General features: G+C 50.0%; 1 protein-coding gene across 5 annotated transcripts in view; it reads left to right on the top strand.

The window, feature by feature from the left end:
* LOC147706257 (targeting protein for Xklp2-A-like) overlaps positions 1-19373 on the top strand; it is a 118978-nt gene extending 99605 nt beyond the window's left edge. For all 5 annotated transcript variants that reach the window (XM_086932690.1, XM_086932693.1, XM_086932695.1 and 2 more), the window contains one exon: positions 18887-19373. In XM_086932690.1, coding sequence (XP_086788816.1) covers positions 18887-18997 — 111 coding nt within the window. In that variant the 3' untranslated portion in view covers positions 18998-19373. The remainder of the gene's footprint in view (positions 1-18886) is intronic.
* Positions 19374-25155: the final 5782 nt, after the last annotated feature.

The raw sequence follows: 25155 nt of genomic DNA, 5'->3' as shown, positions 1-25155 counted from the left end.
AGTAGGACTGGCTGTCCTAAGGAACCTCTTCCACTGATGGTGAGCTTTCCTTTCTTTCCCACCTTCCGTCTTTCACATTTTGTATCTTATGTCATGTTGCCTATTGCTATAATTTATGATGCAAAATTTGATTTTCTTGCTAACTGCTTGTTACTCTGATACAAAGCCTGGGCTTTGTATCAAATACTGGGGTAAGAACACCAGTTACCTGTAACTTTAGTTCCCCAGTTTTGGTAACTTTCATAGATTCCCATGCGCCCACCCGCCTCCCCGAGAAAAGTTCAGCCTACAACAGATATGGTGTCCAAGTACACAACGGCTACGAAAATCTGAGGCTCTGAGGTTCCTTCAGGAAGGTTCTAAGGGGTGAGGCACTTCTGATTGGCTGATGCCTAGGTTTGGTCTTTTACACAAAGAGGGTGATATGCTACAAAAGGGAATGAGGCCTAGGCCTTTTTCAATTGTCTTTTGTACCTACAGCTATGGTATTTTTGTTACCGAGACTCCCATTCCGAGGACGGGGAATGATACAAAGCATGGGAATCTATGAAAGTTACCAATACTGGGGAACTAAAGGTACAGGTAAGTAACTTGTTTTCTTTAGTGGGCCCAGCATCAGGGCAACCTGTCCAGCCATGTCCTGATCTTGGAGGGCACTGCGAGACCGCTGCAGTGGTGGCTCACGGACCACGATTGGGTCAGCGGCAGAACCCTCTCCCTTCCCCAACCGGAGCACGTAGTTGTGACGGACGCGTCACTCCAGGGCTGGGAAGGCAACATGGGAGAGGCAGAGATCAGAGGCCTCTGGTCTCCGGAGTCCCAGCTCTATATCAACCTTCTGGAACTGCGGACGATTCGTCTAGCACTGAAGGCATTTCTCCCCTCTGTCCGGGGGAGTGTAGTGCAGGTGTTCACGGACAACACCACCGCCATGTGGTACTGCAACAAACAGGGCGGGGTGGGGTCGTGGACCCTCTGCCAGGAGGCTCTGCGCCTCTGGCAGTGGCTGGAACATCAGGGGGTGACCCTGGTGGTTCAACATCTGGCAGGTTCTCTGAACGCCAGGGCGAACGAGCTCAGCCGAAGGTGCTTGATGGATCACGAATGGCGTCTGAACTTGGACGTAGCGCTAGGCCTCTTTCTGCAGTGGGGAGAGCCTTGGTTAAATCTATTTGCCACCGAAGAGAACGCGCAATGTCATCAGTTCTGCACGTTGGAATTTCCAGGGCGGCACTCGCTCGGGGGCACTTTTCGTCGCGACAGGAGTTGCGGTCAGTTGAACGCCTTTCCGCCTATACCACTTCTGCCCAGAGTACTGAAGCAAATCAAGCGCGACCGGGCCCAAGTCATCCTTGTGGCTCCGGACTGGGGGCGAAGGTACTGGTATCCCGAGCTACTCGGTATCAGTCTGTTTATCTCCCCTCCCCCAGATTAGTCTGTCTCCTCAGGAGGACCTTCTGTCGCAGCAGCGGGGGACGGTCCTCCACCCAAACCTGTCCAGTATCCACCTCCATGCTTGGAGATTGAGCGGCCACAGTTGAGGCCATTTCACTTGCCTCCTAAAGACTACTGTGGTTCTGGCAGCCAGGCTTCCCTCCACAAAGTCAGTGTACGCCTGCAGGTGGAACAGATTTGTGGCATGGTGCACAGCAAAGGCTGCGGATCCTCTTAATGCCCCTCTTTCTGAGGTTCTCCTCTTCCTTCTTTCTCTTGCCCAGCAGGGCTCTGCTCTGGGCACTATCAAGGGGTACCTTTCTGCCCTTTCAGCCTTCTTAAGGCTACCTGATCAGCCTTCTCTGTTCAAGTCCCCCATTGTAAATAGGTTCTTGAAGGGCATCACTCATGTGTTCTCCCCCCCCCCCCCTGTTCCTTTTGTGATGCCTCAGCGGGACTTGAACCTTGTACTAATCTGATGTGCGCTCCCTATGAGCCCCTTCACAACTGTCCTATCCGTCTTCTTACCCTTAAGACTGCTTTCCTGGTTGCCATCACCTCTGCCAGGAGAGTGAGTGAGCTCCAGGCTCTTTCTTCCAAACCTCCTTTCCTCTCTGTCCATCCGGACAAGGTTGTGTTGCGGACAAGACACTCTATCCTGCCCAAGGTAGTCACAGCCTTCCATATTGGGCAGTCCATCACCTTGCCCACCTTCTTTCCGGCTCCGCATCCCTCTAAAGAGGAAGAGCGGCTCCACCGTCTGGACCCAAAATGTGCGCTTTCCTTCTATCTGGATTGCACACACACAGTTCCGAGTGGATGAACAACTCTTTGGTTACGTGGGATCTATGAAGGGACGGGTGGTGCAGAAACGGACTATCTGTGGGTCGTTTTGTGAATCAAGGCATGCTACTCCTTGGATAAAAAGGAACCTCCTGTTGGGCTGAGGGCCCATTCCACGGCGGCTACTACTGCCCATGGTCGTGGAGTCCCCTTGCAGAACATCTGTCAGGCAGCTATGTGGGCCTCGCTGCATACGTTAGTAAGACACTACTGCCTGGACAGCCAAGTCCGGAGGGATGGCTTCTTTGGCCGTTCCGTCCTCCAGGACTTTCTGCTAAGATTGTTTCACAGACCCACCACCGGGGTTGGTATTGCTGGGGTATCTATTCTAAGGTAAGGAATCTAATACTAAGACCTGTTTCTTTCAGATGAACAAGTTACTTGCCTTCGGTAACTATATATTGTAGGAGAGTAGAGTCTTTAATCCTATGGTCACCCCAGATTTTTGCTTCACTGGTTTACGACTTTCCCTGGCTGTGGGCCTGCTAATCAGACGGAGAGGAAGATTGAGTCGTCATAGATCCTCCACCAGATCAAGGCGTCTCCATAGGAGGCGGGGGTCTAGGTCCCGCACGGACTCTTCCAGGACCCATTCCTACTCGCTGACCTTATCGGACTCCCCTGAGACCAGGGTTTCTCCGGTGGACGACATTGCCACATTCCAGGAGGTTCTCCTGAGGGGGGCTGCGAAGTTGGGTATCACGGTGACTGTTCCAACACCTACGACGTCCGTGATATTCGAAACGCTTCACAAGAAGCATTTGTCTCGCCCTCTTCTACCACTAGTACCTGGGTTGAAGGAGCCTGCCGAGGAGCTGTTCCTCACACCAGCGGTGGTGAAGGCCGCTTCCTCCCGACTTCTAAAGAAGTACAGGGCCCCGGATTCGGACCCTGCCTTTCTGAGAGTAGATCCGGTACCGGATTCAGTGATGGTGATGGTGATGGTGACGGCTGCCAGGAAATTACACTCTACCTCCCCGTCATCCACCGTGCCGCCAGATAAAGAAAGTCGATGGATCGACTCGGCTGGAAGGAAGGCATGTGGGACCGCTTCCACAGCCATGAAGGCATCCAGCGATACAGCTCTGCTGGGGCGTTATGACCGGGCGCTGTGGGACTCCCTGCAACAGTTTGTCGAACTGCTACCAAGAGACAAGAGGGAGGACTTCCAAGATCCTCAAGGAAGGGATGCTGGTGTCAAATAAGGTCATCAGCGCGGCTGCGGACGCCTCCCTGTTGGCAGCACATGGTTACTGCCATGGAATCAATCAACGACATGCCTGGCTCCGGCTCACGTCACTCAAGCCGGAGGCCCAGCAGCGGGTGGCCAATCTGCCCTTTTCCGGGGAAACCTTGTTCGGAAAACACGCAGATGAGATGGCCCGCATGAAGGTGGAGGCGGAGACCCTTACGGCTGTGGGCTTGGAGAAGCCCAAAGAGGTCCTACCGGCTGTTCCAAAGACTGTTCGGAGCACAAGGAAGAGGACGGCGGCAGTCTTCGGGACAGCAGCAGCAACAGCAGCAGTTCCGGAGACCCTTCCAGAAACGGCAAAAGGGTAGAGGGGGACAGCAGTCCTCTACCGCGAACAAGGGCCCGGCTGGGTCTCGACCCTGAGTGGTTACTTCCCCTTCATCCGTTACCTGCTCCGTGGGGGAAACTTTCAATTTTTTCTGGCGGAGTGGAGAAAAATTACTCAGGACAAGTGGGTGCTGAATATTGTTTGCAATGGATAGTCTTCGGTTCATCAGCCCTCCTCCAGCGATCCCTCCGGTCAGCTCGCAGTATCAACTGCGCGAGCTCCAGGTGGAGGCCGATATCCTGTTGAGGAAAAGGGCGATAGACGTACCTCTGCCTCAAAGAGGAAGAGGTCTGTACTCCCGGTTCCTCCTGGTTCGCAAGAAGGACAAGTTCAGGCCCATTCTGGACTTGCGGCAGGCAAACAAGTGGATTCGCAGAGAAGTTTTGCATGCTGTCGTTGCATCAGATTTACCCTCCGTTGCAACAGGGAGACTGGCTTTGTGCAATAGACCTACAGGATGCGTACTTCCATGTGCCCATTACATGCAAACACAGGAAGTTTCTGCGATTTTCAAGTCGGCACCAACCATTATCAGTACACAGTGCTGCCATTCGGGCTTAAATCTGCGCCCAGAACATTCTCTAAGTGTATGGCAGTGGTAGCGGCACACCTGAGGAAGAACAAGGTGTTTGTCTACCCGTACCTGGGCGATTGGTTGATCAAGGCCTCCTTCTCGGAAGCTCGAGCGCACTTCCAGAAGACGTACATTCTCTTGAACAAGCTGGGGTTGCACATCAACATGTCCAAGTCGGTCCCGACTCCGGTCCAATGCATACAGTACTTGGGAGCCTCCATCACGCTGTCAGCAAGCGTGTCTCCTTCGGAGGAGCGGCGCTTATCACTCCTTCGGAAGGTTCAGGCTCTTATGACCACTCCATCTACAACAGTGAGGACGGTGTCTTCTCTACTGGGATCGATGGCCTCTTGTATCTTTCTAACGCCACACGCACAACTGCACATGAGACCGTTCCAAGAGTGCTTGGAGGACCAGTGGGATCAGAGGAAAGGATCTTGGGACAACCAGATACGACTGTTTCTGCATGCTCGTCAGTCTCTGAAGTGGTGGTGTTCGGTGGAGAATCTCCTCAGAGGGGTTCCCTTCCACAAGGACATTCCCATGCAGACTGTCGTGACGGATGCTTCCCTCCACTGCTGGGGGGGCGCACTCCAGAGACCTACAGATTCAAGGAACGTGGTCCCCGACGGAGTCCACGTATCGCATCAATTTCCTGGAACTCGGAGCTGTTCACTTGGCACTGATGGCCTTGCATCCGTCCTTCCAGACCAACTCTCTGCTTGTACAGACGGACAATACGACCACGATGTATTACCTCAACAAGCAGGGGGGTTCGAGATCACGCACTCTGTCGCAGAAGGCGCAGGCGATCTGGCACTGGCTTCTGGCCAGAGGACTGACCAGAACTGCTACCCATCTGCCAGGTGGGCAGAATGTTCAGGCAGACGCGCTGAGCAGACTGATTCAGGAAAGCCACGAATGGGTCTTAAACGACGAAGTACTAGGAGAAGTCTTCGCTAGGTGGGGGACTGCAGACGTAGATCTGTTCGCCACTGCCGAAGACAGTAAATGCCGAGACTTTGCCTCCAGGTACTACCAGCAGTGGACGCTGGGGAATGCGCTATGGATCAACTGTTCGAACAGCTTTCTATACGCTTTTCCACCCATTCCCCTGGTTCCGGCGGTGCTCATCAAGCTGTCCCAGTCCAGGGCGCGGATGATCCTGATTGCCCCGGAATGGCCCAGGCAGTGGTGGTTCACGGACCTGCTTCACCGGTCCCTCCTTACTCGCATACGGCTGCCGTGCTGGCCGGACATTCTAACGAAGTTCGGGGGCATATGGTGCACCCCAACCTCTCGTCTTTGAGTTTGGCGGCATGGCTCCTGAGAGTGCAATATGGCCATTTGAATCTACCAGAAGATTGTATGGACATACTGAAGGAGGCTAAGCAACCTTCCACTAGGGCTTCCTATGCTTACAAGTGGAAGAGATTCTGCATCTGGTGAAAGTCCAAGAACTATGATCCAACGACATGTAAGGAAGATGTCATCCTTCCGTATCTTCGACATTTGGCGCAGTCTGGCCTTAATTTCCATTAAGGTTAATCTCGCTGCGCGAAATGCCCTTCAGACTTCCTTCTTCCCGATCCCTGTGATCAAGGATTTTTTTGGAAGGCTTGAAGAAAGTTTTCCCTCCTGTCCAGCTTCCTTCGCCTTCATCGGAATTGAATGTGGTGCTGTACAGATTGATGAAGGAACCTTTTGAACCTATTCATAAGGCTTCGTTACAGCACCTGTCCTGGAAGGCGGCGTTCCTCGTGGCCATCACATCGGCTCGCAGGGTGAGTGAAATTCAGGCGTTGTGTTGCCAAGAACCTTATACTGTATTTCATGCTGCTAAGGTTAAGCGTACTGACCCTAAATTTCTTCCCACGGTTCTCGGAGTTCGAGGCATGTGGGCTGCTGAATTCATATCTGTGCATAGATCGCCGCCTAGTGTTGGGTCCGGATGATTGCACATTGTTGTCCTGGAAGAGTCTTTGAAGTATCACGAGATAGGTGGCTCCTCCCCTGGACTACAGTGCGCATGGGCATCGCCTCTATCCCCAGATTGTTTTTTTCCGCCATTGGGTTCGGATGTGCTTCGGTTCCCTCTGTCGGAATCGATAGTTGTTTAACTTTTTTGACTTGAGACCAAAAGGTCTTTAGGACTCGCGTCGGTATTGTCCATCGTTCGGGTTGGTTTATTCATCGGCTCCGAACACTTGCTGCCCTTCCGCGTGCTGTCGGCGCGGACGGGCCTACACGACGCTCCAGACTACGTCAACATGGAAAGAACTCCCATTAAGAGGTGCCCGGTGTGTGCCTCTAAGTATTCACACCTCGACGTGCACCCAGTGTGCAACAGATGCTTGTCGCCGGACCACGACGAGGCCAGGTGTATGGCCTGTTCCAAGTTCCGGTCGAAGAAGACTCTCAAGCTACGTCGGGCCGCGAGACTGCAGGCCCAGTTATCGGCACCCCCTCCAGCCAACATCTTTGAAGAAGACGACACCGTCCTACAAGTTTCGGACTCTGACCCGGCGTCGGACGATGAGAACTACGACGTGGGAGATGAAGAGTTCGAGGAGGTAGGGGACGACGGGGGCCATTGCCACCGTGGAGGATAGCTCGGAAGAAGAGCATCCTCATATTGACTCTGGGGCTGAACCCCAGCATAAGGCCCAGGTCGAGGGATCGCCTTCGGGCCTTACCCAAGACCTCAATACTTGTCCCACGGCCCCGCCTCCGGGCCCAGCCACGGACATTAGTGATGCGCCACTCCCGGTCGAGAAACCGAAAGTGAAGCCATCAGGTTCCGCACCATCCGTATCGAAAGTGAAAGTCGCACTGGTGGGACCAAAGGCCCCAGAGGCCTCGGCGCCGAAGAAGTCCAAAATGGCCGCCGAGATCAAGAAACTGTAGAGATATGCAGCAGCGGGTGCACTCGATGTACAAAAGACTTCGAATGTGGATATTGTAATCTGTGGTCTAAGTTTGACTATGCGTGCAAAAGGGAAAAGGTCCTGCTAAACCTTTAATCTTAACAGAGGAAAAAGTTTCCTGAGAACTCCTCAGGAGCCTAATGCACTGCGCTATGCACTCTAAGGAGTGTCAGTGGTCATGATTTATACAATTTTTGATAGGTTACTCATTAGAAATCATAGTTCAACATACATAAACAGGTATTGACAATTCAAAATAAATCTTCACAGAATGTTGTAAATGAACTGTTATCCAGGTATGTTTAATTCTTATGCAGGTAAAATTGTTGTGTCACAAAATTACGCATTTCCATTTTCATAATTTTCAAGATGTCTCCCAATGCATTTCGGGCTTGAAAGTCAGCCCTTCGTCTCGTTTCAAGAGATACATAGACGATATCCTCATCGTCTGGCAAGGCACATTACAGGAGCTTGAACAGAACATAACAGAACTGAATACTATCAATCCTCGGATACAATTCACCCACAAGATTGATAAACTACAAATTCCATTTCTAGATGTTCTGATTAAGGTCAACAACGGACAGATCACAACCACCATCTACACCAAACCCACAGACCGAAACAATGCGTTGCTTTACCAGAGTTTCCACCCATGGCCACTTAAAAAGCACCTTCCATATTCCCAGTTTCTCCGCATCAAACGGATTAACTCTGATCAAACCACTGGCATGCAGACGATGGACATCTCCAAAGACAGATATAAACAACGAGGCTACCCTGAAAATGTTCTCAATGAGGCAGTAACTAGAGCCTCTAGAGTAACACGCGAGTCACTTTTAAAGAAACAAACCATATCTCATTCCACCCAGAGGGAGGTTTTTGTATCTAAGTACTCCACACAATCCAAACAAGTCAAATCCATCATTCTTAATCGATGGTCCTTGCTCCAATCCGAACCAGACTTCGGAGATATGTTTAGTGTTCAGCCTCTTTTTGCATATAAAAGGGCTAACAATTTGAAAGAGATGCTAAACACCAAACCCTCTCGACCTAAAACACAACACAAGGGACTGCTTAAATGCATGAACTGTTCCAATTGCAACAACGCAATAACAGGACTGACTATGAACCACCCTAGATCTGGTAAATCCATTTCTCTTAGATATACAGCAACTTGCAACACAAATTTTGTGGTTTATTACATAAAATGTCCCTGTGACTTACTTTACGTGGGAAAAACTGAACGAAGTGTGCGGACTAGAATCACAGAACATAAGAGCAGGATACGCACACAGAATGTCAATTCTCCACTTGCCCAACATTGGCACACACACAGGCATAACATAGCCCAACTTAAATTTGGCATCTTGCAAGTTATCGCAGTTAATCCTGAACAAGATTGTGCGCAAATTCTTTCACAGCATGAGACATACTGGATTTGGCACTTACAGACCCTGACCCCGACAGGATTAAATGATAAGTTCGAATTAGCATGTTTCATGTAAATTATTTGCATCAGTAAGCATCCTTTTTTACCCCATGGATTGTAGTACTTCCCAACCTGTTAGATTGTGCACACTACAAGTGGCAGTGCTGACATTTTAACTTGAGGTATTGTTGTATACACTTGAGTATAGAATCATGGTGACTTGTAAATATATTTGTGCTTTTTCTGTTCTCTCTATAAATGGCATCATGTTAGAAAATTAATAGGACCTGGTCTGATTTGCATCCCTCATTCGTTGTTTTAATCATCTTTACACTGCTAGTCATGTTTCTGTTTGCAACATTAATGATTATATAGGAACATCACTCCAACATGGCGAGCATACACGCAGTCCTCTTTTGTTCTCTATTTTCCTTCTTATTGAGCACTTCCGCGTTTCGCCTCTAATCACACGCTTGAAGCACTTGGTTACTCTGGAGCACTGGCGTTCTTCACTCGGTAAGATTCCCGTCAGTTACTAATAGAGTTATCTCGTCCTCACCTAACCCCACCGCACGATTGTTACATTCATCCCCTTTGGTCTCTTTGTCCCTCCAGGGAAGCTTTCACCATTAGCACATCATCAACCTGAGCGCGAATTTCGGCGCCGTTTAAAGTGGTCGAGCCAAACTCCGATTGGATTAGTAAGAGCGTTTTTTTCTCTTAAACCCGTTCTGTTTAATCGTTTGGCATGTTTCACTTCGGAAACACACTAAATAACTCTCTGGGCACGCGTTTGGATACTGCATTTCTACATATTAATCCACTTTTTTAATAGGTCTTTTTAAAGTTTTCTTTCCTTTAATCTAATACACGGGTGTTGGCATTCCATTTTTCACTCTCTGTATTGGTTTCTGCGATGCTCCTTGTCATGAACACAGGACGTTGTCCATTCATCACGCAGTGTTTTTCGAGCACAAATTCTGGCTCTCTAGATATGATACGCCATATATGTATTGCCTGCAATGTATATTCATGTAAATACTATCTTGTTGTAGATTCCCCTGACGAAGGGCTGACTTTCAAGCCCGAAATGCATTGGGAGACATCTTGAAAATTATGAAAATGGAAATGCGTAATTTTGTGACGACACAACAATTTTACCTGCATAAGAATTAAACATACCTGGATAACAGTTCATTTACAACATTCTGTGAAGATTTATTTTGAATTGTCAATACCTGTTTATGTATGTTGAACTATGATTTCTAATGAGTAACCTATCAAATTGTATAAATCATGACCACTGACACTCCTTAGAGTGCATAGCGCAGTGCATTAGGCTCCTGAGGAGTTCTCAGGAAACTTTTTCCTCCGCCGAGATCAAGAGCCACGCCAAAATGGCCGACCCGAAGACCCCGGTGCCGAAGGCGAAGACGCCCGCCGCAGCTGCGTCGGCGCCGAAGTTGGTCGACGCTCTGAAGAGCTGCGTCGACGCCAAGAAGGTCGATGACCCTAAATAAGCCTCGAAGAAGCGTCAGGACGACCCCAAAGCTCTGGCTGCACCGATCCCGGTCGACAAAGCCAAGGGCAGTGATGTGTCGGCTCCGAAGACCGTGCCTTTGATCGCCGACCCGACTCCGGACTCGGACGACTCGCTCGAGCCGGTCCAGCCCTCACCGTCCTTTACCAAGGTCACGGAGTCCCTTCAACGTATTCGGAAGGATGCACTGGCTCCCGAACCGAAGGATGTGGCACCGCAGGCGCCGATCCACTTCACGCTGCCGCCAAAGACTACGCCGAAGGCTTTCGCTCCGAAACATGGGGCTGGGGTGCCCTTGAAGCTGGTGTCCACGCCTAAAGCATCTTTGGTGGTGCCGAAGCCTCGGCTCCAGCCAATCGCGGACGAAGAGCGTCGAGAGGTTGTCATCGACGCCAACACAGGCAAGCTCTCTCTCCTTAAAAGGAAGATCACGCCGGAGCCGGTGTTGGAACATTTTCGTATTCCACTCAAAAAGAAGTTGGATTCTGCGGGTGCTTCTGCCCCTATGGAGCCTGCATCTCCACAAGGTCTGGAACTCTCACCCACTCACTCTAACGTTGGGGAAGGTGACGACGACGACGACGAGGAGGAGTACAATTATCCAGCGTACTCTGATCCAGAGGAGGTCAATGAGCCTTGGTCTGCTGGAGGCGACCCTGAGGACCCTCAGTCAGGACACGAGCCGCAGCTTTTTGCTGCAAAAACTTCTCCGACAGAGGACTCTGCAGCCTTCAACGCTCTAATTGAGAGAGCTGCGGCCAATCACGATGTCGCCCTCCATGCGGACCCAGTGGATGTCGATTTTCTGTTTGACACTTTCTCGGTGGCTGAAAAGACTGTCAAGACATTGCCAATGCTCAAAGGAGTGCTAAAGCACGCGCCAGAGGTTTTCAGGGAGCCCACCCGAGCGCGAGTCATCAATCCTCGTATTGACAAAAAATACAAGGCAGCGCCCACTGATCCAACGTACATCAAGGGACACTTGCCACTGGACTCTTTTTGGTTGTATCCAACGCACGCAAGCGGGCAAACTCGCAGACCACGGGTGATGCTCCTCCCCCAGACAAAGAATCTAAGATCTTTGAAGCCTCAGGAAAACGTATTGCTGCGCAGGCAGCTAATATTTGGCGCATTTCAAACACGCAAGCCCTACTTTCACGCTACGATAGGGCACACTATGACACCCTAGAAACCCTTCTACAGCACTTACCTGATCAGTACAAAGAGGGAGCTGAAATGTTAACTCAGGAGGGGAAGCTTATCACCAACGCTTCCATTAAGTGCGCACTGGATGTGGCTGATACCGCCTCCAGGGCTATAAACACTAGCGTGCTCCTGCGTAGGCATGGTTGGCTTAGGATATCAGGATTTAAACCAGACATACAGACAACCATCTTAAACCAAACAGTTAATCCAGACCACCTGTTTGGGCCAGAAGTGGATGCAACCCTTGAAAAAATGAAAAAAACACTGACACTGCTAAGTCTATGGGGGCCCTACAGTCCCAGCAGTTTCGGGGTGGTTCCTTTCGCCGCTCCAATAACAGGCACCTCAAGGGGTCAGGCATCACAATCCACGCAATACTATAAAAGCAACACCCAGACCTCATACACCAACAAGGGTAGAGGTGGTTACAGGGGCAACAACGTCCAAGGCAGAGCACGTGGAAATGACAGCTCCAGGTCTTCCACCGCCAACAAACAGTGACGCCTTGTCACTGCCCCCCGACCACACACCAGTCGGGGGGAGACTCCAGCAGTTCCTTCCCGCGTGGAAATCCATCACCACGGACAGGTGGGTCAAATCTCTTATCCAATACGGTTACTGTCTGGAACTCACTTCCACTCCACCACACACCTCCAAGAACCCGTCCTATGTCCGGCGAGCACTTGCACTTGTTGCAGCAGGAGGTCCAAGCCATGCTGCAAAAAGGGGCAATAGAGCTCGTTCCACTGCAAGAAAGGGGAACAGGGGTTTACTCTCTGTACTTTCTAATCCCCAAAAAGGACGGATCCCTCAGGCCCATCCTGGACCTCAGACCCTCAACTGGTACATTCTGTCAGAACATTTCCATATGCTCACGTTGCAGCAGGTTCTCCCTCTGCTTCGGCAGGGGGACTTCCTGGCTACTCTGGATCTCAAGGATGCATACTTTCACATTCCCCTGCATCCTTCACACAGGAAGTACCTCAGGTTCACAATTCAAGACCAGCACTACCAGTTCAGGGTTCTGCCTTTCGGGGTCACCACAGCGCCCAGGGTCTTTACAAAGTGCCTGGCGACTGTGGCGGCGCATCTGAGACGTCAGAACATCCGCGTCTACCCCTATCTCATTCAAGCAAAGTCGGAACAACAGTGCGCCGACCACGTGTCCCGCACCATTCATCTCCTGCACGATCTGGGATTCTCGCTGAATTACCCAAAATCCCATCTCCAGCCCGCCCACATACAGCAGTATCTGGGCGCGACAAACACTCTGGCAGCCACTGCGCAGCCAAATTCAGTGAGTCGCCAGTATTCAGACGCTGATCCAACGATTCAGACCTCAGCACTCGCTTCCAGCGAGGGTGTTCATGCAGTTGATAGGCATGATGGCCTCCTGCATCTCCATTGTCCCGCACGCTAGGTTACATATGCGTCCGCTCCAGGAGTGCCTAGCACGTCAGTGGACTCAGGCTCACGGGCAACTAACAGACCTAGTGTTGGTGAGCGGTCGGGCATACAACTCTCTGCATTGGTGGAATCCACAAAACCTTTGCAAGGGCCGACCGTTCCAAGAGCCTGTGCCACAGATTATCCTGACGACTGACGCCTCTCTCCAGGGATGGGGAGCGCATGTACTCATCTACACAGTGCAGGGACTATGGACTCTACAGCAAAGAAAGAGGCACATCAATGTATTGGAACTGATGGCGATCTTCATGGCCTTAAAGGCATTCAAGGTACATCTGTGCAACAAGGTCGTGTTGATCCGGACGGACAACATAACGGCCATGTACTACATTCAGAAACAGGGGGGCACACACTCTCCGCAGCTGTCTCATCTGGCTCAGAGCATGTGGAAGTGGGCCATTCAAAGGAACATTTTCCTGATGGCAGAACATCTCCCGGGCAGAGACAATCAGACGGCGGACCTGCTCTGCAGGCACAGCCACCAAATGCATGAGTGGGAGATACATCCATCAGTACTCCAACCGTACTTCCAAAGGTGGGGTCATCCAGAGATAGACCTGTTCGCCACAAGGGAGAACGCAAAATGCCAAAGCTTCGCCGCCAGGTTCCCACACCCGCAATCGCAGAGCAATGCGATATGGATGAACTTGTCAGGCAGATTTGCGTACGCTTTTCCCCCAGCACCTCTAATCCCGCTGGTGGCACGCAAGCTCAGGCAGCACTTGATGACTCATCCTGGCTGCTCCAACGTGGGCTCGCCAACCATGTTACACCACGTTTCTGGAACTTTCCGTGGTACCGCATCAAAGGCTTCATCTCACATCCAGCCTTCTGACGCAGAGCCATGGCGACATTCAGCACCCAGATCCGCAACAGCTCAACCTGGCGATCTGGCTCCTGAAGTCCTAGAGTTTGGCTACCTCAATCTTCCCCCCGATTGCATGGACATCATTCGGGAGGCAAGAAAGCCCACTACTAGAGCATGTTATGCGGCTAAATGGAAGCGGTTTGTCATTTATTGTGCAAACCACAACATTAACCCGCTGGATGCTTCCATTCAGAACCTCATATGTTACCTGTTCCATCTGTACCAATGCAATTTGGCGTATTCTTCCATCCGCATTCACCTGTCTGCGATGGCCGCATACCTCCAGAATAGGCAACACATCACTTTTCAAGGTTCCTGCTATCAAGGCATTTCTGGAAGGACTCAAAAGGGTCATTGCACCACGGACACCACCAGCTCCAGAATGGAACCTCAATGTGGTTCTTACAAGGCTGATGGGTCCTCCTTTCAAGCCACTACACTCTTGTGAGCTTCAGTTTCTGACTTGGAAAGTAGCTTTCTTAGTAGCAATTACATCGCTACGGAGGGTTAGTGAGTTGCAGGCCCTCACCATCCAAGAACCTTTTTTCCAAGTCCATGCTAACAGGGTGGTGCTCCGCACTAACCCTAAATTTCTACCCAAGGTTGTATCTCAATTCCACATAAACCAAACAATTGAGTTGCCAGTGTTTTTTCAAAACCCAGAGTCGCTGGCGGAGCGGATGCTCCACACCCTTGACGTTAAAAGAGCCCTAATGTACTACATTGACAGGACAAAGGATTTTCGAAAAACTAAGCAGCTTTTCGCTGCCTTTGCATCACACCACAAGGGTAACGCTATTTCCAAAGCTGGTATCGCTAGGTGGATTGTGAAATGTATTCAGATCTGTTACGCTAAGGCTAAACGCACTCTTACAATTCCACCAAGAGCCCACTCCACCAGAAAGTTGGGGGCCTCTATGGCTTTCCTTGGGAACATTCCATTGGAGGATATATGTAGAGCAGCCACATGGTCTACCACACATACATTTACTAAACATTACTGTGTAGACGTGCACTCTAAACAGCAGGCAGCTGTTGGTCAGGCTGTTCTCAAAACACTTTTCCAAACTGCTGCAGCTGGCACGGGCGGCCGCCAATAATAGGAGGACTGCTATGTATTCTATGCACAGATATGAATTCAGCAGCCCACATGCCTCGAACTGCAAATGCTACTTACCAGTATGCATCTGTTCTTGGCATGTAGGGCTGCTGACATTCATATCGCCCGCCCTCCTCCCCTGCGCCTGTAGCAGCTGCAGTATTCATGTATATGCTCATAGCATGGTCATCACTCACATAGTTCACTACATCTCGGCCACAATGGCTAAAAACAATCTGGGGATGGAGGTGATGTGCCCATGCGCACTGTAGTCCAGGGGAGGAGCCACCTATCTCGTGATACTTCGAAGACTCTTCCAGGACAACAATGTGCAATCATCCGGACCCAACACTAGGCGGTGATCTATGCACAGATATGCATGTCAGCAGCCCTACATGCCAAGAACAGATGCATACTGGTAAGTAGCATTTGCATTTTCATGTTAACCAGACCATAACTTTACCTACGTTTTTCAGAATCCTTCATCTCCAGCGGAAAGGTCTCTGCATTCCCCTGGATGTAGGAGGGTGTTGAAATTTTATCTGGATAAAACCAAGGATATTCGTAGGTCAGACCAATTGTTTAGCAATTATGGATCAGTCTGGACCGGTCTTGCTACCTCTAAACAGTCCATCTCTAGGTGGATTGTGTCCTGTATACAATTGTGTTACCAAAAGGCTAATAAGACCTTAGGGGGTAAACCTAAGGCTCATTCCACCAGGGGCAAACCTGTCATGACTGCTTTGCTGCGTAATGTTCCAACTGCAGAAATCTGCAAGGCGGCCACTTGGAAGTCGATCCATACCTTTGCTAAACATTACTGTGTGGACACAATGCCAGGACAGACGCTCGGGTTGGGCAGGCTTCGCTGCGAAATCTGTTCGCACAGTAGTGGTGTTAGTTTTCTTCTCTCCACCGCCGCTTTGGTGTAGGGATGGGTTAGCCATTCTAGTCACTAGTTTAGGACTACTCCTTCTGTAGTAGGGGATCTCTGTGTATAGTTTCTGTCCTGTAACTCCAGTTCTGTAGTAGGGGTATCTGTTAGTCATAAGCGCCCGCCCGCCCTCCTCCCTGGTGGAGAAAGATATTCAAGTAAGGAATGCTACAGGTCTGGCGTGTTACGCCTTCAAAAATAACTGAAAGTAAAAGGGACCTGCTGTGCATTCTGGGATACTGAGAGTTCTGGAAGGTTCTCTTAAAGGCACAGTATCCTGTTCTGAGCCACATAATGGCAGGCTATGGGGCTTGTCTGTCCACCTCTTTCGCTATCATTCCAGAGGCTTCTGCTGGGAGGGGAAGGATTTTCTCTGTGGGAAACACTGGACAGGCTGTGCTGTTTGTGGGTTTTTGGTGGAATTTCTAGTTGAAGTACTGGACAGTGTAGCCTGTGGATATAGGCTGCATTATCTGTCTTTAAATTCTCTCTTGTCTGTGCAGGTCTGCATTTTTTGACAATTTAGGAGATTATTTTCGATTGCTCCGGGGTCCACGCACATGGGCAGGACTATTCACGAGATTATGACTATAACAGAGATACCCCTACTACAGAACTGGAGTTACAGGACAAACTACTCCTCTTTGGAAGCATGCTTCCCCAAAACCCTCCCGAGATCTAGGAGACATCCAATAGGGTGGAAAAATGTAACTTAATTACTCTTTTTCTTTCCTGCTCCACAGCAAGAAAACATGATGGCTACAGCGCCAACCTGTTTGCTGTCATGAGCTGCATAACAAAGCTCTTCAATATACAGGCACTCATTATACAAAATCACTAACTCCTTCAATGTGGTACCAGTTCATATTGAGGCACATGTTGGCATCCGAACACCATTGCGAGTCATGCAGGTTGTGCTTTCTGTTGTCTGCCGCCAAGTCATTGGTTAAGGTTTTGTTACTGATGTTACAGCCTTTTGTATCATATCCTGAAGGGTCGATGCATTAAAGGTCTTTCAAATCTTGTGCCATCATCAGCCCGAAAAAGTGATTGCTTAAAGGCTCACTTCCTCATTGCCAATAAGGGAAAAAGCCACACTTGTCTGGAAGTTGGTCTAAAGGTGACAGCCTCGCCCAATGCCAAATCAATTTTTCACGCCTGTATCCTCAACTGTACAGTACTCTGGTGTGGGGCTCTATTCTTCAAAATCTAGACGTTTTGCTGAAGCACAATGAGTGATAAATGGGTCTTGATTGTTCTAGATGTATACTCTTTCAGAGCATTGCCACCATCCACACAAGTTGTCGACAATACGCAAACTGGCTGTTTTTGCAAGGGGGTGGTAATCTTACTAAAATGAGCAGAAGAACCAGTTTGTCTCTGATTGGGGAACCTCTATTCAAGGTACTTCCTGATCAGGGGGAAAAGGCCTAGAAAAAGACTTCAGGTCCACCATACTCTTGCTGTTGGCTAACAAATGGATCGGAATTGAGATTCTTCATGACCTTCTTGACCTTCTCTCAAATTACTGTTTAGCTAGTTCGAACAATCAAGCTCACATTGCGTGTTGTGTGGCTCTGTTTTTTTGGGGGGTTTGTAACCCCAATTGGCTAATAAACCTTCATGTAAAGCCTGTTACACTACAGGGAAAGCTGCCACTTTTGCTTGGTTAAACATTCTGCTGAGATTTGTCAAGCTGGTCCATTTACAGTGCACCATTATCTTGATTTGGGCATGGGCTGACTATTCAATGTGCCTGCTGAGCCTGGTTATATTAGTCTTAGTAGCCTTGTAAAATTTCTGGTCTCCTCATGACTTGGAGCCACATTTTAGTAACTGGCTTGCTACTCTAAAGATTGATTCAATGGAAATACACTCCAGGTTTTGTTCTCCACCATGGTGATAAAGGTCAACTCCATTTTGGTTCAGTACTACATAGCCATCAAAAAGAACTAGCTTAGAGCGAAGTTTATGCCCATGTAGTTTATTCTGTGATTGGATGTATCTAGACTTTTAAAAGGTCCCAGACCCTACCTTTACCATCAGTAAACCTGTTTTAGCAGCAGTTTAGTCTTTGGGTGCTTCATTGTAGTTTTGGAACGGCAAATTTATTGATGTATAAAGCTCATGAAAAACCAGCACTGGCTGTTCAAAGAGTTAGATTGTATTGGACCGGTTTAATTTTTGTTTTATCTTTAAGCCACATGAATTGAGGGTTGTGGTGGGGTTTCTGCACATGGTGGGGCAATTATGTTAGTTCATGAAGTCCTTGAAGACTAGAATGCAGTAGCAGAACTACATGTGGAACATCCATGACAGGAAAGTAAAGTAACCAGTTTGTTTCATGGGAGAGCTTAAATGTTAGCCATTGAGACACATAAATTAAAGACGTTATTTGGAGAGTATTGACTGAACTGTGCTTCCTAAATTCTCAAGCTCTTTCTCCATACTTTTAAAATATTATGTTCAATTGATACTCGTGGGTTGGTGGTGGGACTGCTCACTGAAAGCTGGCTTTTGGGGCATTGATGCACCTTGTGTTTTGTGTGATTTTTTTTTTTTTTTTCTCCTTGCTTCCCAGGAAGCGAATCCTAAATCTTCTGCCTCTTTGTGGTTTCTGAGTTTTGCTAGATCAGTTGGTTCCAGTCTCACATATGAGAGCGTTGCTTGAATTTATTGCAAGCATTATGCATTTACGAAGGCTCCTGCAAATTGAATGGTTGGTCAAATGGTTGAATAAAGAATCGGTCACTAAAATTAACATCGCTTGCTTTTTGGATGCAAAAGTTTACTAGGTGATTTCACTACTTGAGCAGTCAATCTTCGCCCATGATTTCACAGCCTACTGGTTGGTTAAAAGGTCAGCCTTAAGTACACTGATCTAAATCTAGTCTGCCTTTAATGAAAATGTTTAGTGTAGTGATGTATGGGATAGACTGATTCATTACTTTAATTTACATTGCCTACTCTTTCCTTTTACAGGTGCACAGAGCTCAACCGGTGAGAAAGTACAAGACTGTGGAAGTGAAGGCCAGTTTGGTGCCACTGACCATTCCCAAATCGCCCAACTTTTCAGACCGATTCCAGTGCTGAGCAATTTTGAATCTTTTTTGTACGTCTGCACTTTTTATTACGAACAACATTACTGGTTTCGTTCAAGCTCTGGGTGCTCTACGATGGATTTGGAGCGGATTTTAATTTTGTGTACATAGTTGGGCTGGAGGATGGAGCGGAGGGCCCCCATCTACAAGCTCTGTAAATAGGGAGTTCATGTTTGCTGCTGGCTGAGGCATCTAAAACCCCTGCACGATCATCCTGAACTGAAGATTGCATCATCAAAAAAATGCTCGGCTTGCTTTGGATCTCATGCACTCTTTCTTATAAGTATGCATAATTGATAGTGTTATCTTACTATTATGTGCAGGTGTTTTAACCTTGTATACTTATAATAAAAAGTTATAGAATTGTGCTTGTTCTGTCAATCACATAGTACTTTACTACACTGTTGTATCAATGTCCTTTCTCCAGGATAGGGTGACTCTTGGGCCCTGTTGTGACACTTTGTAATACAGTGTTAGCCATAATAGTGAGCTCGTACAAAGGTGAGGTTAGTGCCTTGGTCAGATCCCTGCTTACGCCTTGGCTGGGCCAACACCTTTTCTCTGCGAGCCTTCCTTGAAAGGTATCTGTCCTGGGGTGCCCTGGTAAATGACAACAGATTAAGGTCCTTTTAGGACCAGTCAGTGTAGCTTTTATTCTGCCCATTCCCACTGAAACCTTCATTCCTCATATGAAGCCTCCTGCCAGACCTGTCCAACCTGTCTAAAATTGCAGTGAATCTTTTCTAGAATCACATGCTGTGCCTCCTTCTTCCCGCTTGTAGTGGGTCTGGAATAGTCTCTTGTAGTTTCTGCATGGTCGCCTTCATCAGACACTTGCGCATTTGGTTGTGAAAGCACAACTAGGAGTGCAGAAGACAGTGGAAAACTGATGTTTTCAGGGATCCCCCAACCAACTGAACCTGAAGGGAACAGTTTTCACTTAAGAAAACCAAAGTTTATTTTGGAGCGTGTCATTGTAAGGACATCAGTGTGGCCCTGTTAGGGAACATACCCGTTTAGGTTCTGCTTGAAGTGCCAGCAAGTTCACCCCTGAGGTTTGCAACCTTTGCCTTCCAAATGACCACAGCTTTGTGGGCAGTGACACATATTGAATTCCTGCCCAAGACCCTGAAGACAAACTGAGATGGGGCCACTATATACATGACATTCACAGCAGAAAAACCTCACAATTAGACATTTTACTGTTAAGCGATGAGAACCCAAAGGAAAAGGATAACCTAAGGAGAGGGCACCAACATTGAGCAGGTTGCTGAAACTGAAAGGGAAGAAAAAAGTTAAAGGACTGAGGTGAAGAGACTGGTAAGACCACAAGGATGCAGTGGGGCTGAACTGAAGCATTTAGACTTAGTCTCTCCTGACACGAAAACCAATGGCGATAAAGAGCAAGCGCGCACAATCTTGTAGACAGAAACTGCTTGTGGTAAACCTCAGAATCTGCATCTAAATCAGGAGTGTGGCTAGTACAGAGCTTGAGTAAGGCATTGACACCAGAGTAAGGACTCCTCTAAACAAAGCGCTCTGTTAATAGGGAAATAAGTGGGGTCAAGGCTGAAATGTAAGCCCTCATAAAGAGGGAGAAGTTAAATGCTCCCTAAATGGAGGGTCTTCGCATCCCACTGAAGGCTCTGAGTAAGAGGCCAGAAGAAACGCATGGAGCTAGTCTGAAACCTGACCACACCCAAAGAGAGTAGGAATAATACATTTTCTATGGAGGCAACCTCGAAGGTCAGTTGAGTAGGGCTCATATCTGATAGACGACTAGCTGCAGATACCTTCATGTAGAATTATCCCCAGGCGTGAGACTGGGTCCAGAAAGTTTTGGCCACAGCAGCCCTGCGTACCTTCATGCTACTCCGCCCAGGCGTCTTCCACGCACATGTCTGCGAGCTTACATAAGCCCCACCCCGGTGCGCCTACGTAATTTATTTATTTTTTCCTTTTTGTGTGCAACGCAAATCCGGTCTTGCTGCAGGCCTGTTTGGGGGCCCATTTTTTCTTAACCAATTGTCTTCGGTCTGGTGGAACAGTGTGCAAATGCCTTCGGACTTCAAAACTTGCATGCCGTGTTGGCATCTTATGTCAGTGACGGACCCTCATCTCATTTTTATGTGGTGGTTTGGGGAGGATCATGGCACCACTGATTGTGAGGCCTGTCAACCATTGAAGCTGAAGTCTCGGCGGGAGCACCGCATGAAACTTCTATTGATGCGTCTCTCCAGGTCGACCTCCTCCCCTTGATCAGCTTCGGCAGACTGCTTCAGAAACGGCCATGGTTCTCCAATGTCGCGAGGGCTGTCGCTCCCCGGTGGGTAAGTGTCGCAGTTTGTCTCCGGGGGCTGGTGTTCGGCCTTCCAGGGGCATGGACTCAGCGGGTGATGTGGCCTGCATGTCTTCCTCCTATCCACCATTTCCCGGTGAGGAGGTGTAGTCCGGATGGAGACATACGCAGCAGATTTGCAAGCCTCGCTGGCTCCTCCTTCCCGGGGCGTCAGCAGATCCCTTGCCTCGCAGGGGGGGCCCTCTGTGCCGACTGGTTCAGATCCAGGCTTGGAGGATGTGGTGTTGAGGTGCGGCCCCTCTGGGGTCCCTCCTTCGCACCACTTCACCTCTGCCTCGCCGCAAACGTCCGCGGGAGTCCCTGTGGTGTTGCGGGAAGTCGCCGGGGTTCAGGTCGCATCCCCGAGCCCCGCTCAGCCCTCTGGGCAGGCGAAGGCCTTGTCCAAAGCAGAGCTGATGCCGTCCAGGCGCCGGTGTCTGCTTTGGGCAGCGCCACAAGGGTCGGTGACCTCTTCTCCTCCCGCTCTGGGCCAAGGTGGGATGGGGATTCCTTGTCCCCCTCCAGGGCCTTTTCTAGTTCCTCCCCACAGGCGGCTGCCTTGTCGGAGGGCGAGGTGGGAGGTTGAGTAGTCTCTGGCACGACCACATGGGTCACCCGCCTGCCTCTGGAACATTCTGGGCCGAGGCTGGCGGAGAACTTTGGGTCACTCCCCTGGTCCCTCCATGCAGGCGGCTGCCTCTGCAGAGGTAGTCTGCGCCGTTCCAGCACCACCCTTTGGCCACTTTGGCTCCGGTGCGGTGTGACTTGGAGGAGCCCTATCCAGTCTCTCCTTCGGTGCCGGATGGTGCTCGTGCCCTACCTTGAGGTGCCAACTCCACGGCTCCACACAGGTCGTGCAGCGGATTAGTCTTTGGACGCTCCCTCTTCGCCAGAGGCTGGCTGCAATTTGGTGTCCTCTTCCCCAGAGATTGGCCGCCTAGTTTCTTTTTCACTGGTGTTAAAGGGTAGCTCCCTGCCCTTTCTGAGGCGAAGGTGCTCGTCTGAGGAGCGGCTGATACCCTATTCTTCAGTGACTTATGGCTTTCAGGTCTGGCCCTTGCCCGTCCCACTTTGCTTCTGCACCGGCTGTAGACTAAGACAGCCGGTGCAGAAGCAGTCACCCACAGAAAAGCTGGTTTCTTCTCCGCAGGGCCTTATGGAGGAGGGTGTGGCCTTCGAGCATGCGGTGTTCACAGCTGTGGGCATTCTGCGCATGGGGGACCAGATTGCTCATTTTGTGGCGGACCATCTCTTGGAGGTTCTCCACCAGGGCTCTGGTAGGAGGAAGATCTTACTCCCCTTTGAGGGTTTGCTCCTTTCATCCCTGGAGGGAGCTTTGAGGCGTCCAGCCTCGGGAGATCCAGTGCCTCAACACCTTCTGCACTGTCACCTTCCAGCGCAATGTGACTCGGCGTGCCTCTACCTCCACCCCTCTGCTGCCAGTCCACTCTTGGGCCGCTTTTCCCCTCCCTGCCGCCACTGTTGACTTCGCTGCCCTCGGAGGCCCGCTGGCTGGGCTTTTGGGGGGCGCAACATGTTCGTGTCCACCAGTGCTGCCCTGCGGGCCCTTTACACTTTGTGTGTATTGGCGAGGGCCTCCTTGTTTGTGGGACTCGGCGGAGTCTCTGGGATCCGTGGCTTCCCAGGAGACTGTTCAGGTGAACTTAAACATCATGCTTTAGATGACCGGGAGCTGGCAGCATTTATTCTCCACATGGACATCTCAAGGTGTTGAGCCGGGCCATGACTACCTCAGTTGCCCTCCGTGGACGGAGTGTTCCCTGAGAATATATTCAGGAGTGGCTCATTGATCTTCAGTTTGATGGCAGCTGCTTGTTCCATGCTCCGGCTGATTCTGCCATCCAGAGTTTCCTGGTGGGGCTCCATCCTCTTCCTACTTCCCCCTCCACCTTATTCTCCTCCTCCGCCTTCCCCTCAGTGACTGCGGAGTTGAGCTGGATTTGGGCTTTTTGGATGTTGGTTGTAGATAGTGTTTGCTGGCCATTGAGTCTTCCTTGCTGGGACTTTGGCATTATTGCCTGCTGGAGGGCCTTTGTTGCTTATGTGTTTTGCTGGAATAGTACACAGATTTGGCCCTGAGATTAGGCCTTCTGTTTTACTTTGGGCTGATGTCCTTCGCGGGGCTGTTTTGTTTCCCCCATGACGCTCTTTCTCTTCTGCTGCGGAAGTTCTTCCAAAGAGGGTTCCCATGTTTTGGGACTTACCATACTCTATTTGGGGTAGTGGTAGCTGTTATACAGCTGTGCTCTGATGGGGAGTGCTGGTTGCCTTCGGGTGCCTGTTCTCCTTGGCGTTTCTGTATGTTGCTATTGCTTTTTGAGGTTGTGCGCAGCCCTTGTAGTAGTAGGTCCGGCCATTTCCTCTGTTTCCTGCTCTTGTGCTGAGAGCTGGGAAGCTTTGGTGTCTTTCATGCTTCTGGTGGTTTATGGTTCTAGCTACCGTTCTAGCTGGCCTGTTGTCCTCCCTCTGGGTGGGCTCTCCTCTTTCCTTGGACCCTCTGGCTGTCTTTGCATTGGGTGGAAGCTCTGGTGCCCTGGGGGTGGAGTGGGGTGCTTCGGCCTCTGGCCTTGCCCTAGGATCCTCTGTTAGTGTGTGAGCCTCCACTCTTCCTTCCTCCTCCATACCTTCTGGGGCTGCTGGTGTTTGACTTGTGGGGGGTCCTCTTGCCTAGTAGGGACATGGCTACCTTCCTGATCCACAGGTCTGGTCCCCTGTTGGTCTTCTGTTCTGTCAAGTCTAGTGGGGCCCTTTCGCAGACCCTCCTTCCCTGTGGGTATTGCTAAGGTATCTATTCTACGTGAAGGAATCTGTGGCTAGGAGTCTCTATCAGATGTACGAGTTAGTTACCTGTGGTAACGATGTATCTGGTAGGGACGATTCTAGCCGCAGATTCATTCACGGCTTGCCCTGCCTACCGTTTTGCGAGGACCCCTGGGCTGGTCCTTGGTACTTGCCTTCCTGTGGGGGGGTCATGTCTTCGGGAGTACCTTCTTTTGCTCTTGACTGTAGCTCTGGTTGCTGTTCTTCCCTCTTGGTTCTGGGAAGGTAGGATTCTGGTGCTCCTATGCCCCGCTGTTCTGGCTGCTCCAGGTCTGGGAGGTTTGCCTCCAATATCTCCCTTCCCTCCCTTTCCTCTCTTCCTCTTGCTGCTAGGGGCCTGGCCCCTCTACTTCCTTAGTTGGGGCCTTCTGGTCATGCCTTACCCTTGTTTCTTGGGGGTTGGATGCCCTCTAGGCTAGGGTGGCTGGAGGTTGGTTGTTCCTGCCTGTTGGGACTGTCTTCCCTTCCTTGTTTCGGGGTGTGATTGTAGGCCTGCTACATGTGTCATGCCTTTACGCAGGTTCCCTGTCTCTGGGGGTGAGGTGGAGGGTTGCTATCCAGGTATTGGCGGGGTGGCTGCTCAGGGCTCTTCTTCCCCTCTGCCCTTGGACACTGCGGTGTTGCACTGTTCTTATGGGGTTCCTTTATTTATAATCTTTCGTACTGTTTGCATGCTCCCAGTTTTTTGTTTGGTACCGTGTTGTGGTGCAGAAAAGTTCTCCGTAGAAAACTGACGTAGGCGCACCGGGGTGGGGCTTATGTGACCTTGCTGAATTCATGTGCTAGAGTCGAGTAATGTCTGCGCACAGGGATGCTGTGGCAAAAAGTTTCTGGATACAGTCTCACGCCTGGGGATAATTCTTGATGAATGAATCTGCGGGTAGAATAGTCTCTACCAGATACATTGTTACTGAAGGTAAGTAACTCCTACTTCATGACCTGAGTCAGCGGGGGGTGGGGTGAGTCAGGAC

The sequence above is a fragment of the Lissotriton vulgaris genome, chromosome 7, assembly GCF_964263255.1.
Source record: "Lissotriton vulgaris chromosome 7, aLisVul1.2, whole genome shotgun sequence".
Lineage (NCBI taxonomy): Eukaryota > Metazoa > Chordata > Amphibia > Caudata > Salamandridae > Lissotriton > Lissotriton vulgaris.
Note: the sequence above shows the minus strand (reverse complement) of the source record. Positions and strands in the feature narration are given on the sequence as shown.